Source organism: Psammomys obesus, unplaced genomic scaffold (genome assembly GCF_907164565.1).
Source record: "Psammomys obesus unplaced genomic scaffold, mPsaObe1.curated_primary_1811, whole genome shotgun sequence".
Classification (NCBI taxonomy): Eukaryota; Metazoa; Chordata; class Mammalia; order Rodentia; family Muridae; genus Psammomys; species Psammomys obesus.
The window spans coordinates 998,849-1,012,669 of record NW_026593286.1 but is presented as its reverse complement, the minus strand read 5'-3'; the positions used below and the strand labels follow the sequence as shown (position 1 = coordinate 1,012,669).

Genomic DNA, 13,821 nt, shown 5'->3' with positions numbered 1-13,821 from the left:
GCACTCAATAGATATTCAAAGCCTTATTATTTATTTACTTATCCATCCATCCATCCATCCATCCATCCATCCATCCATCTATCCATCCATTCATTTCAGATAAGGTCCTATGGAAAAGCTTACTAGGAACCATCCCATCCCATCTGTCACTCTGACTCACTTTAGCCCTAGAGGAAACTTTGCTCCTTGTGATGTTAACCTCCTCACAGAGTATATGGCTCTGTATTTTTCTGGACTGATGGCTCATGGCCAAGAGCTAAGTATATCCATGGGTGCATGCATGGCAAGAAGCCTTCCTATGGCAATTGGCATCAGTCTCCCAACTTCCTACTCAATCAGTTGAGGGGGACACTGCCTTAAAGGGGGCCTCGAATGTTCTCCTTGCTCACTGAAAATGGCAACCTCTCTCCACTCTGACTGCCTGGTTTGCTTTCACAAAGAGATGACTCCAGCCCTTGTGGGTATGAACCAGAAGGGGAAGAATAATAATAGAAAAAAGTAGAGTGGAAGAGAAAAAGGAAAGAAAAGTAATTGTGCCTTGTCTCCTATGCCCCCAAGGGGAGTGCAATTTCTAGGACTTTCCAAATGCTTCTATCACTAAATGTCCTGGGTATGCAGAGGAGAATCTCAAAAAAAAAAAAAAAAAAACAAAACAGTAATCTGTGGCCTGGTGCAGGGGTCAAAGTTGAGTCCTAGCTTATCACAAGACACACCTTCTAAAATGGCAGCAAAAGCATGCCTGGAAGTCACTGGGAACTCAAAGGAAACAGGTCAACCAAAGCCACAGGCCTAAAATGTGGAAACAGCGGCTCCCGTGCCTTCATCCACTATAGGACAATCTCATCTCAGCATCCTGGTGAGTCTGAGATGGGCAAAAGGGATGCAAAGAGTCTGTAGCCTGTCAGAGTGGATGATGAGAAAAAGGAGGGCAATGTCTGAGGATGGCTTCACTCTGCAGAGGGTGGCAGGTACTCCAGAAGACCCTGTAAGAGGAAAAGGCAGTGGGGTGGGAGGCTCGCAGACAGAAGAAAGAGGTGGAGTGGGACATAGTCAGGGGTCAGGTGGTCTGTAGGCCTGATGGGCCTAGCAGGGAGTGTTGTAGTAATTATAAAAAGTGTTGGCCTATATTATGTCTGTTATTACTAGCCCTAAGATTATCATGGTAGTATTATATAATCTGCAATAACAAATAATAAGACATAGATACCTGTGAGATTTTATAATTGCCTTATTTACCTTGGGCCAGGCAGACATTCCTACTTAAGCTGTCTGAATCACCTCACCATCCATCTCCCAGTCCCCATGCAATGCTATCCTTAACCATCCTATCTCCCATCCATAATCTTATAAATACATCCTTTTATTCTTCATCTGAGCCTTTTCAAGCCTTTATTGGAGTCCTTCCTCCTGGCCCCCATGGTTTTTTCTACAGGCTAACCCAATCATGGCATCCTCCTCCTTCTTCTCTTCCCATCCAGCTTCCCCCTGTGATTCTCTATCCTCAAAAGCGCAGGAACCTTAGCCATGCCCATCCCGTTCTGCCCTGCCCAGGCATAGGCCATTTAATGAACCAACCAGGTCTAACATTTAGGCAGGTTTACACAAACAAGGATAGGTGTATGCAGTGGCAGTAACCGATCTTGAGGGCCAGTAATTAGCATTAGACCAACCTCCAACAAGGCAGGAAGCATCCTTATCCCAAAGCTCAAGAAAGAGGCACTTAGGTAGGACACTCTAAGAGAAAGTAATAGAAACTGGGGAACCAAGTAAGACAGGGGCCAGAGGGAAAGAGGCGCTCCAAGAGGGAATAAGCTGGCATGTGTGCGTGGTGCATGCTTGCGTAGTCCCCGGTGCTCTTGCTCAAGACTTAGCAGCTCTAATGGTAGAAAACAACTCAAGATGATCCATGGGTCTGGGAAGCCACAAGTTGGCTCCTCCCAACAAAACAGACCTGTATTCCCAGCTACTCCAGGGCCAAGGCAAGGAGCTGTACATTCAAGGCAAAGCTGTATTGCAGAGTGCGTTCAAGGTCAGCCTGGGTGAGTTAGTAAGACTCTTTCTCAAAACTTAAAGCTAAAAAGGTCTGGGGTTGTAGCTCCCTGGTACAGCTCTTGCTTAGCACACACAAGTTCCTAGGTTTAATCTTAATTGTATTAAATTTATTTTTCAAAAACCACAGTTGAGAAAGAAAAGATACCCCAGCGCTGAGAGCTATTTTAAATCGTATCACTGGTAAATACTCATATGACAGAATTAGCAAAATGAGCTCTTTAAGCGAAGTAACATAAACAATCCAATTAACATCACTAAACATAAACAGACACTTCACCACAGAAGGTACACAGACAACAGACAGGAATGAGACAGAATCAGCATCACCTGCCACCGAGGTATGCCAAGCCCACACCACAAGGAGATGGACGCAATGTACCCAGAAGAATGCTAATGTCGAAAAGACAGACTGACAAGGGCTGACGAGAAAGTGGAGTCACAGCAATATCCCTTTATTGATGGCTGAAATGGCATGGCCGCTCTACAAAGCAGCTTGAAGGGGTCTTATGAAGGTGATTGCATACTTACCATTGTAACTAACGCTCTTACTCTTAGATATTTGTCCAAGTGAGAATAAATGCATGTATGTGCCTACGTGAAGACTGCAAGGCAACTGTTTTTAGTGGTTCACAGTTACCAAAAATTTGAAAGAACTCAAAAGAACATCTATTGGTGAATTAAAGACAAACAAACAACAGAAGCAAGAGCAAAACTGTGTGCTATCCACACAGTGAAACACTTCTCTATATTAAAACTACATAGGGCACAGGATCATATGAGCCTCAGAAGAACCATGCCCTAAACAAAATAAAGAGGAGAGAAAGAACAATACACAGCATGATTCTGTTTATAAAATGCAAAGAATGATGTAAGAAAAAAAAAAGAACAACAACAACAAAATGCATATCGTGGCTTGCTGTCCAAAAAGATGGAAATATGTGCTTTCAATAGATCAGGGGGAAAAAAACCAAACAAACTGTGCAACTCCAAATAGGAAAATGAATTTGAAATAGTCTAAACCCACTTTTTCATGTTTCAAACCAAGAACTTATCCTGTAATGTTGGGGGCAGTCCTAAAAGGATAGAATGTAACACTTCTAAAATTTGAAAGAGCTCAAAAGAACATCTATTGGTGAATTAATTAAAAACAACAAAAGAACAAACAAACAACAAAAACAATAGCAAGTATGAAAACAAGATTTTTTAAAATATCTTGTCAATACAAATAAAGGTGACCAGAGAAGGGGGAATGCTGTACTATGAGGTCTGCACAGTACACACAAGGCAACAGACTGAATCCCAAACAGCATCTGCAAACACCAAATGTGGCTGGTCAGAAGCAGATGAAAAACCATTAGCTAAACACATGGTTTTAAAGCTTCCACTAGCCACACTACAAAAAGTAAAAATTGGATAAAATTCTAATTTTCTTTCAAGACATCTCAAAAGGACGTATCCAAGGCTGGCCTTGACCTGAGTAACGACGGATGAGCATGCACTTGGGGTCCTCCTGACACCATCTGCTACATTTCTGGCATGCACTGCCGCATCAGGTTTCTGGGGTGCTGGTGGTCATACTCGGAGCTCTGTGAGTGCTGTGAAAGTACTCTACCAACGGGCTACATCTTCTGTCCTGAGGGGGAGCTCATTTTATTAAAGTATTTATATTTAGTTAGCTCTTTCCAAAACATCACTTTTGAATATACCTGATGTTCAAAGCTCTTCAGATATTTTGTATTTTTTCTAGTAAGTCTTTGTGATCTGGTCTATGGGAGCTGAGGGTGTTGCTCAGTAGAGTACATTCCTGGCATGTTTATGGCCCTGCCAACATAAAGAGCCTGCTGTGTGTAGAGATTTACTGAACATCTCAGTCTGGAGAGATGTACCTCAACCATTCAATAAACACATCATAATGGCTTTTGGCCACTGCATGGGACAAGGCAGATCTAACTGTCCAGTGACCATATTGAACTAAATTTAAGCAAGCACATACACATTCTCAAAAAGTAAAAAGTATAAATATCTAAAACTATTTCAAATTACGGTGACAGATACACCACAGTGAAAATAATATTCCCCCAATTTATATAACTTTATTTACATCAAAATTAGACATTGGGTCATGAAACGTTGAAGAGGGTTTTTTGTTTTGTTTTTGTCTTTTTCATTTGTTTGTTTTTGAGACTGAGTCTTTCTCTATAGCCCTGGCTGTCCTAGAGCTTACTATATAAACCAGGCTAGCCTACACAAAGAACCACCTGCCTCTCAAGAGATTATTCTTATATAATAAGATATATCAGTTCATTATAATAAAAGGGCATAAAAGAAATACCAGGGACATACAATAACTATAAAACTTTTCCTATTAAATAAAGATAACATGGTCTCAAAGTAATAGGGCTGAATGTGAAACTGTAAGGAGTAATTTTAAGATTTTTCAGGGTGTTGAGACATTCCAACTTACCATGCTCAACCACTGGGAGAGTCAGTAGACAAAAGATAATAAAAATTAAAAGACAGAAAGCATGTGACTCAGGAAACAACCACGGTCAACAACTGCTGAAATGCATTTAAAAGTTGGCCTTGGCCTCTACACATATGTTACTGTTATGTAGCTTGATCCTCTTGTGGGACTCCTAACACTGGGAGCGGGAGCTGTCTCCTCCTCCTCTGCCTGCTTTAGGAACCCTTTCCTCCTGCTGGATTGCCTCATCCAGCCTCAATATGAGGGGAGGTGCCTACTCATACTGCAACCTGATATGTTATGGTTGGTTGATTTCCATGGGAGGCATGCCCTTTTATGAAGAGAAATGGAGGAGGAGTAGATGGGGAGTGGGGAGCAGAGGGGAGGAGGGGGTGAGGAACTGGGGAGAGGAAGGAGGGGAAACTATGGTGGAAATGTAAAAGAAAGAAAAGAGAGAAAAAAGGAAGGAAGGAAGGAAGGAAGGAAGGAAGGAAGGAAGGAAGGAAGAAGGAAGGAAGGAAGGAAGGAGAAAGAAAGAAAGAAAGAAAGAAAGAAAGAAAGAAAGAAAGAAAGAAAGAAAGAAAGAAAGAAAGAAAAGAAAAGAAAGATGTATTTATTTTTTTAAATGTTTGCCTTGTGTGAGATGAGAGGTTCAGCAGGTAGAGAGATTTGCTTTGCAAACCCAGTGGCCAGAGTTCCATTCCCTGAACCCGTGTAAACATGGAACCAACTCCACAAAATTGTCCTCTGACCTCCACATGGACAAACAGATTTAAAAGACAAAAATGAACACTACAAAGTCAGCCATGATGGATAGGCCTGTTGATAAAGGCTATTTGGGAAGCTGAGCAGGAAGATTGCAAAGACCTTACAGAGTGAGTTCAAGGCCAGTCTGTGTAGTTTAGTGAGACCCTATCTCAAAATGAGTAAAAAAAGGGGGGTGGAGGGTGGCTGAAAATGTAGCTCAGTATTAGAGCATTTGCCTTGCAAACACAAGGCCCTAGGTTTGGATCTTTAGCACCACAAAACAAAACAAAAACTGACCATAGTCTAGGTCAAAGACCCAAAATTATACAAATTAAGCAAACACACAGGAAATGAGTAGCAAAAAGTCAGCAAAAGCCCAAACTCCGAACATAAAAACAATACTCAGGACAGGAAACCATGGGTCAAAAAGCAATCAGAGGAGAAAGTAAAATGCACTGGAAATGACAATATGAGGAAATCAAAACCGTGGGACACAGAGCCAATGTGTATAGTCAACAAAAAGCAGGCACTCATAAGTGCGAAAAGTTAAGAGAATCACTGGGAAGGCTGGCAAGATGGGGGATGCACAGAGCAGGCAAACAGAAGAAACAGATAGTAAAATAGAACCAAACGGACAGATGAGCGGGACCAGAAGCTGGTTCTCTGAAGGAAACAAATAACAAAAGGAGTGAACACCTGGCAAGGGGGTGAAGACTTCATGACAGGCTGGGCTCCGAGTTAGGGAGGCTCTAGTCCACCCACAGAGGCACGCTGCTATTAGCAAAGATCACTAGCAACATCACGTGCTCACAGGGATGGAGACTTCTGCACCCGCTGGTGGGACAAAACATCGTAGACCGTTCAGACTATGGCCCTCAGGGAAATGAAAACCTGCATTTGCTGTTGGCATGCACCCACAAAAACCAACCAAATGTGTGTGCACAGCAGCTTCATTCACAATTGCCCCAAACAAGAAGCAGTCTAAAGGTCTTTCGGTTACACTGTGGCGGTTTTATACCATGGAGATTTCAGTAAGCAAAGAAACAACACAAACATTGCACCCGGGGGCCCAGATCTGCCCTGCGAGCCAAGAGGAAGACACTGGACGGCTCTGCAGGGCGCCACTCTGTGGCCTCTCTTGCAGAGGCACAATTTACAGGCATCAGGTTAGCCAGGCCTAGAACTGAAGGAGAAACTTCATACAAAATGGGACAGTAATGTGGGGCGAAGGAGTCACTCTGTACCCCGGGCACACAAACCTACATTTGCTGAAACTTTCAGAACTTTCTATTAATAGAATTCATATAATTGTGACTTACATGTAATAAATTAAGGGGTGGAAGGGCATGTGCACTTTTTACCTCCAGGAAAAAATAAACAAAAATAAATATTTATGGTATTTTTAATCCAAAAGATACATAACTTGATAACATCCCCTTGGGAATAGAGAGATGCATTTTCATTTTTTATTTATAATCTTATTGTTAGTATTATAGCCACTAAAATAAGAAATCTACTTCTACTTAAACTTTTCCATAAGTTAAATATCTTTTTCTCCAGTGTCCCAGATAATAGCTGCACTCACTCCTCACCCAAACACACAAAGGCCCCCCAGACATAAACACACAGCGGTACTACTCCTCATATGAACACACAGAGAGGCCCACCCCTCCTGTGTGTGTTCACACAGCAGCCTCTTTCCCCATGAACACATAGCAGCTCCTCCCCTGACATTAAACACACAGTAAAGCTGCCTCTCACACAAACACTCAACAGCCTGACCCTCGTAAACACATGGCAGTCCCACCTGTCACACGATCACAGGATCTCCTCACCTGGAATATCTTTGCTTTCGTGAACATGGTGCCGTAGCCTTCTCGTTGGCTGAGATAAAACATGCCTGTGAAGCTGGAGCCATCCGGCCATGTGTAGGTGCCCACACCATGGAAATGGTCCCGGTAAAACTGCCCACGGTAGGTCTATGGATTGGAGAGGTCAGTGAGCCTCCTATCTGGGAGAAGACACTTAGCCTTTGAAACCCCAACGCTGGCAGATAACTGCTAAGCCAGGCCACAACACCTGCCTGGCAATGAATGAGGAACAAAGGATTGTGAAAGGCCTCTTGAATGCCCAGACACAGGCTTCTTTCAATCCAGGTGGCCAATGTGATAATTAGGGTTGCTAATCTCTGGGTGTTGCTCAAAACACCCAGAGAGGTCTCCAGCTAGCCAGCCCTGTGTGTTCACCCTCCCTACCCTCTGTTCTGGTTCAGACTTGATGCAGGGGGCTGGTGGTGGGGCATCAGAACTGCATGAAGCTGCTGCCAGACAAGCATCCACCTTTGGATTGGAAGAGCCCTCTGCTCTTAGGGATCCTGGCCTCAACCTAGAGAGTTCTCCATCAGGTAATAGAGGCCAGGCTGGCTGGAGGATGCTTGCTGGAGGGGACCCTGAGCCTGGATGAGAACAACATAGGGCTGACTCATGGCTCCTCAGTCCTGGGTCCACTGTGAGCCTCTGTGCCCTTGTCCTGAGCCCTTCCGGTGAGTATATCAGGTGTGTGTTTCAAAAGGCACAGGACAGGAAAAGATGGTGTCACCCTCCCCCAGGCACTGTACTTGGCCTATATGTTGTTAGGTGGCATCTCCCTCCTCAGAAAAGGCTGGACCAGGAGCTCTCAGCCACAAATTGTGAAGAAGTCATGAACAGTGGGCAAACGAGAAACCAGAACAAGACTTGAGACACAAACACTCAAGCATCACCAACATCATGGAGCCCCACACTGGCTCCTGATATCCCTGTGTTCCAGGACTGAGCTGGGGCCTCTACCCACAGCTACTCCCATTCAGGGTCTTAAGGATCCCTGCCCTTCCTTCTTCCCTGACACCTCTCTTCTCCTCAGACCCAATCCTAAACAGCTCCTCTTTCCCCACAGAACTGCTCTCCTCTGGGCAAGTATACCCCAGTGATTCACACACCATCCCCCCCTGTAACTCCCCTGCTCTGAAATGCTCCCACCAGAAAGAGTAGATGGTCACATCCACGCAAACGTGAGGGGCATGAATCGGACTCATGAGGTAGTTTTAAAAGGGGGAGGTCATTAAGATGGGAAGTGGAGCTGGGTGCAGTGGCACAGGCCTGTAATCCCAGTAATCTGGGAGGCAGAGGCAGATGGGTCTCTCTGAGTTCTAGGCCAGCCTGGTCTACAAAGCGAGCCTGGGACCACCAAGGCTACACAGAGAAACCCTGGAGGGGGAGGGGAGGTAAAGATGGGAAGGGGACATGTTGGATGGATTGGAGGGATTGGAGAGTGGGGTAAATATTATCAAGATGAATTGTTTACATGTATGAAACAGTCAAAGAATAAACAAAATATTTTAAATAATAAAACCTTCACCCAGAATTAGAAACTATGTTCTTCAGCCATAGCTCCCCAAACTCCAGGAAAGCACAACATGGTGCAGAAATGTGCATAGACCTCTGGAATTCTGTAGAAAGCTTTAGCCTGGTCCTATGGGTTGCTCAGAAGGTTCACAGCACTGGCTCTTGGGAGAAAGGGACCTCCTGAAGTCACCTACCTCACCTGTGGGCCAAGAGAACTCGCCAAATCCAAACTTCATGTTGAGTCCAAACTCCCCTCTGTAGATACAGCCATCCTGCCACTCCTGAACCCCTTGAATGAGCTGGATGGAGGACCCCTTCAGGTCCTGCTCTTTCAGGGAGTCTTCAGACTCATCCTCATTCTCCCTGAAATCCATTGAAAGGTCCCTAGGAAGACAGAGACGAGGAGCACTGAAAGAATGACAGTGTACAGAGCACTACCCCTCCATCTCATGTCACTCTCCAGGTAACCCTGATGCTCCAGATTCCCTCAAAGGGATACTGAGGCATTGAAGATGCAGTGATTGCCAGCATTGCACAGGAAATGGATTGTGAGGGAAGGTGCACAAACTGGCAAGGGTAAATGTGCCCTGAGACAGGATCAGTCAGCTCCTCCAGCTGACAAATGTGCCAGCTCCCTTTTGAACTCACAGTACCAGCTCTACACTGGGCAAGAAACAGACAGTTGAACACACAAGTAGGTCCCAGGAAAGGTCTGAGAGCAGCTGAGGGGCAGCAAACTGACAGACAAATGGGCAGGCACAGGATGCACACAGCAATAGGGAGAGGTACGTCCAAGGCAGGTTTGCTTCCCTCTCACCCTTGTGTTCTGAAGGGATGACATGTTACTAAGACAAGGATCTCAGCCTAAGCCCATGACACTCCCCTCTCAGCTCTCTCAGGATACTGTGTGTTGAAGCTGAAACATTCAGCCTTGTGGCCTAAACAACTACAGATTCTTGACATGTCTTTTAGGAGATAGCAATTGTTAGACCACTCAAACCACAAGGTATAAGCCACTTTAATAAATCATATCTATCATATATATATATGTATGTATATACATATGTTGTAAATATGCTTTATACATTTTATAATATAGACATATATTATATATGGGAGATTATAACACATATATTCTGCCAGTTCTGTTCTGTTAGAGAACCCAGACTAACAAACCCCTGACACTGTCCACCGACTCTCAAATGACTGTAAAGGGCCACTGAGCCTAAGTTCAGCATCTACCCAATAGACAAAGGATCCCACTATAAGAAGACAAAATCCACATCTAGGGTATTATATTATTTCCATATCATTATACACAGAAAGAAGGCAGGAAGGACACATACTCAGACTGTCATGATGAGGTTGAAAGGCAATGTTGTGGGGTGCTTTTCCTTCTTGCCCTCCAACAGGTCTCCTGTGGCACAAGCTGGCCTCAGACTTAATATGATGCTCTTGAACTTCCAGTCCTCCTCCCTCTACCTCCCAGGTGTGGGACTGCAGGCATGCACTGCCATGACAGATTTGTGCAGTGCTGGGGATCAAACCCAGGGCTTGGTGCATGGTAGACAAACACTTTCAACTGAGCCACATCTCTGGCCTTGAGCTGGATTGCTAACGTTGTAATCCTAAAGATAAATAGCTCAAACATGTCCTTCCAAGAAATAACCGATCAAAGTAAGGTCACTAGGCCAGCATGACTAGTCCTCATAAGGAGGAAACCTTCATGTGGGCAGAGAGACATACGGAGGTGGGATGAAATGCACAGAGAGGGAGGAGGAGGCCAATACAAGCCAGGGAAAGAGAATGGGTATCAAGCCTGAGGCCCTTTGATCTTGGGCTTCTGCCAGAAGTTGGCAGTTTGTTACAGAGTGAGACCTGGCCTACAGTTCCTCCCTTCCATCATGGCATGGGGACCACTTGGATAATTTTGTAAAAGGCTATTACAGAATGTTTTTCCTGAAAAATTTTTTTGAAGTCAGTCAAGAAAATCAGAATGCAACTGGGTGAGCTGTAAAGCCCAATGAAGAGGTATTAGAGATGGTCAGTTAGAAGGGGCCCAGTCACCTGGCTCTGCCAATTCCAATTGCTTGTCCTAACTAGGCTCCTGGCTCTCTTTGTGATTTAGTTTCATCTGTGAGATGGACACTGTGTGAATCTTCAGGGCAGCTATGGGAATCAGTATATGAGGGCTTGCTTCCTAGAATCTTCTGGATGTGTGCTCATGTTTGTAGAGAAAGGGTGGAGAGAAAAATAAAAGCAGAGCTCTGGTCTGGTTCCTTTTTCTCTAGTTATAAGAACTCTAGTGCTATCATGAGACTCCACTTCATGACTTCATTGGAATTTAATGGCCTTTCCAAGGCTAGCCTCCAAGCACCAACACATTGGGATTAGAGTGTCAACATGAATTTTGAGATACCTAAGGATCCAACCCCAATCCATGGCAGGGGCAAGTATAAGAACAGTGAAGGTCAGGGGTTTATCACAGGAAAGGCTCTGCTGAGGCTCCCAGCCCAAGCAGCCCCTGCTATTATCAGCTGAGCAGTGAAAGAGCTATGCTGTTAACTGGATGGAACAAGGCCATTCCTTCATCTGCCTGGAAGTGGACAGGATTTTGTTGACAGTCCCAAGGGCAGGCACTGTATAGATATCAGCTACCACCTACCTATAATTTTTTCCCCTCCTTTGATTGGTATAATGTTGAGAGTTTTTCTCTCCAGAAAACAAAACAAAACAAAACAAAAGTTTACCCTCCTAGGCTAGGGAGGGTATTGGAGGCTGGATCTTACTATGTAGCCCTAGCTGGCCTGGATTGCCCTATGTAGGCCAGGCTGACCTTGAGCTGACAGAGATCTGACCACCTCTGTTTCTCCAACACTGTGATTCAAGTAGGTTCCCTTTAGCGATTTTTAAGGTCTGCCCCAATACTGAATTCCAGCTGATGCTTGACCCGTGGTGCTGATCACACCTTCCTGTCAGCGAGTTCCCCTGCACCTTTTGGTAAGGAAGGTGTAGCTCTTCACAGACTCCTGGCTCTCGGTGTCAGCAGACTGACCACTTTGCCCCTCCAGACCTCTGGAGCTGTAAGTTTTCGAGCCTTGGGATTCCAGAGTGAAAAGGGAATGAGCGTCTTCCATGTCTCTCCTCTTCAAGTCTTCCATGCCTCTCCTCTTCAAACCTAGAAGGAAATCCGTGATCACCATTCGCTCTCAGGACCGTGAACAGTGGCAGCTAGGATACCTGCCTGCAACCCCCTTAGGAGTCTTCAAGTAGACCCCTCTAGCTCCTGAGCGCTCACTGGTTTTCCTGGGGAGGTTGGGCAGACGGGTTCCCTGACCTTACCAGAGCGGTCCCACCGCAAGGGCGGTCAAGACCATGTGGTATCTAGCCTTGCCCGCTGACCTCGAATTGCCCTCAGCAGACACACACCTTGGCCTAGACCACACGAGGCTTCTCAGAGGAGCTGAGTAGACCCAGTACCTTGGAGACGCCACGTTGCCCTGGAGACGGCCACACCCAGCCCCAGCCAATCGGAGCCAAGTTGTGCTGACCCCTCCCTTCACTCTCCGATCCCGCCCCAGACCCAGACAAACCTTGGCCAGTTCGCTGTGATTGTCCCAGTCGGTCCCAGCCACCGCCAATCCCTGAGCTGGCCACACTGGCTCTGCCACCGACAATGCTTGAGCCCTCTTGTGGACAATGGTAGGCTCTGCGCGTCAGCCCCACGCTGTCAGTTCAGTTGGCTTCTCGCGTCAGCCCCACGCTGTCAGTTAGCCTCTGAGTCAGAAGCTGCCAGGAAGACCCTGGAGCCAAGGCCTGATCAAGGCCAGCTGACTGCGAAGCCCAACTTTATGTAGTGGGTACACACAAAGTCCTAGACCACCGCCTGGCCCTGGCAGAGGGGAAGACCTCACGGTGAGGGGCTTCCAGAAAAGGGTTGCAAAGAGGATGCAAAGGAATGCAAACCCAGAGGCACATCGAGAGGCTGGGTACCAGTGTGCCCTGGCCCCGCGAGCCAAAACACGCCGCATACCGAAATTTTGTTTATGTTCATAAATGTATATGCATGGACACTTAGCATACAAAGCTCAAGAAGCTGCATTTCCAGTTTGTCATACACGTTTCCCAGGCTCAGAGGTACATGTCCCTCATTCCAGTACTTAGGAGGCCGAGGCAGAAAAACCTCTGCAAGGTAGACCACAGAGGGAGACCTTGCATACTCCCAACACCCACCCCTCCCCAAGATACTCAAAAGGAATGTTTTCATAATGTGTTAACATTCATTAAGAAAGCCTAGGAACATTCGCTTTTAAATTTTTGGTGAATTGGTAAACTTGGCAGATTCTACAGATTGATAGTTGGAAACTGATCTCAGGCCAACCGGCTTTCAGCAAATTAGAGGCTTGCATTGCCAAAATGGGTGTCTGCAAACATGAAGGTGCCCACGGAGCTGCCACTGTTGCTATGGAATTCAGTGAATCACTGGCTGGGAATGAAGCTTTTCTAGCAAAACTGTTAAAGACTGAAGAGTTAACAAAGAAAAATCACTTGAAATCACAAATGAGACACGATTTTGACATTTGGAAGCAATGGTAAGAGAAGTGAAATTCCAGAAGAACTCTGCCTCAGTTGCCTATACGGAGATTCTCGGTTCTCTCAAAACTGCGAGGCACTCAGCAATGGGTGCTACTAATGTGTAGGCATCTCCTCGCTCTAGCCCAAAACTGTCTCCAGAAACAAGCACATGGATATATGCAACAAGTACTAAGTGAAAAACTCCATCGTTTAAGGGGTGTGTGTGTGTGTGTGTGTGTGTGTGTGTGTGTGTGTGTGTGTGTACGCGTGTTTTCACTCTTGTTTTGGCTCTTTGACTTTAAATATCCTAAGACTGACTACATGATAATGGCACATAGAAGCCATACAAAGGGTGGAAAGGCAGGCTTTCTGGGTCTACCCCAGCATTTCTGATTCAACAGCTTCTCAGCAGGCCTCAGAATTAGTGCCTGTGGGCAGTTCCCATATGCGGGTGCTGCTGCTGGAATGTGCTCCACACTCAGGACTATTGAATGGTATGAAGGGCAACAGGAGCCTCAAAACCCAGGCTGAAGGTAGAAGAGCAGGCCTGTTCTAAGTGTCTCACGTGTACTCTCAGGGTCTTAAGCCTTTAGCCTTCAA

At 45.6% G+C, this 13,821-nt stretch overlaps 1 protein-coding gene across 3 annotated transcripts in view; it reads right to left on the bottom strand.

Moving 5' to 3' along the window:
* The window catches only part of Ankmy1 (ankyrin repeat and MYND domain containing 1), a 53,110-nt gene that overhangs the window by 30,924 nt on the left and 8,365 nt on the right, over positions 1–13,821 (bottom strand). For 2 of the 3 annotated variants that reach the window (XM_055617058.1, XM_055617057.1), the window contains exons 2-4: positions 11,641–11,824; positions 8,841–9,030; positions 7,099–7,242 (exon numbers count right to left, since the gene is read on the bottom strand). In XM_055617058.1, coding sequence (XP_055473033.1) covers positions 7,099–7,242; positions 8,841–9,030; positions 11,641–11,807 — 501 coding nt within the window. In that variant the 5' untranslated portion in view covers positions 11,808–11,824. Of the gene's footprint in view, positions 1–5,959; positions 6,017–7,098; positions 7,243–8,840; positions 9,031–11,640; positions 11,825–13,821 lie in introns of those variants that run through there. The other variant, XM_055617059.1, reaches the window with a different exon arrangement.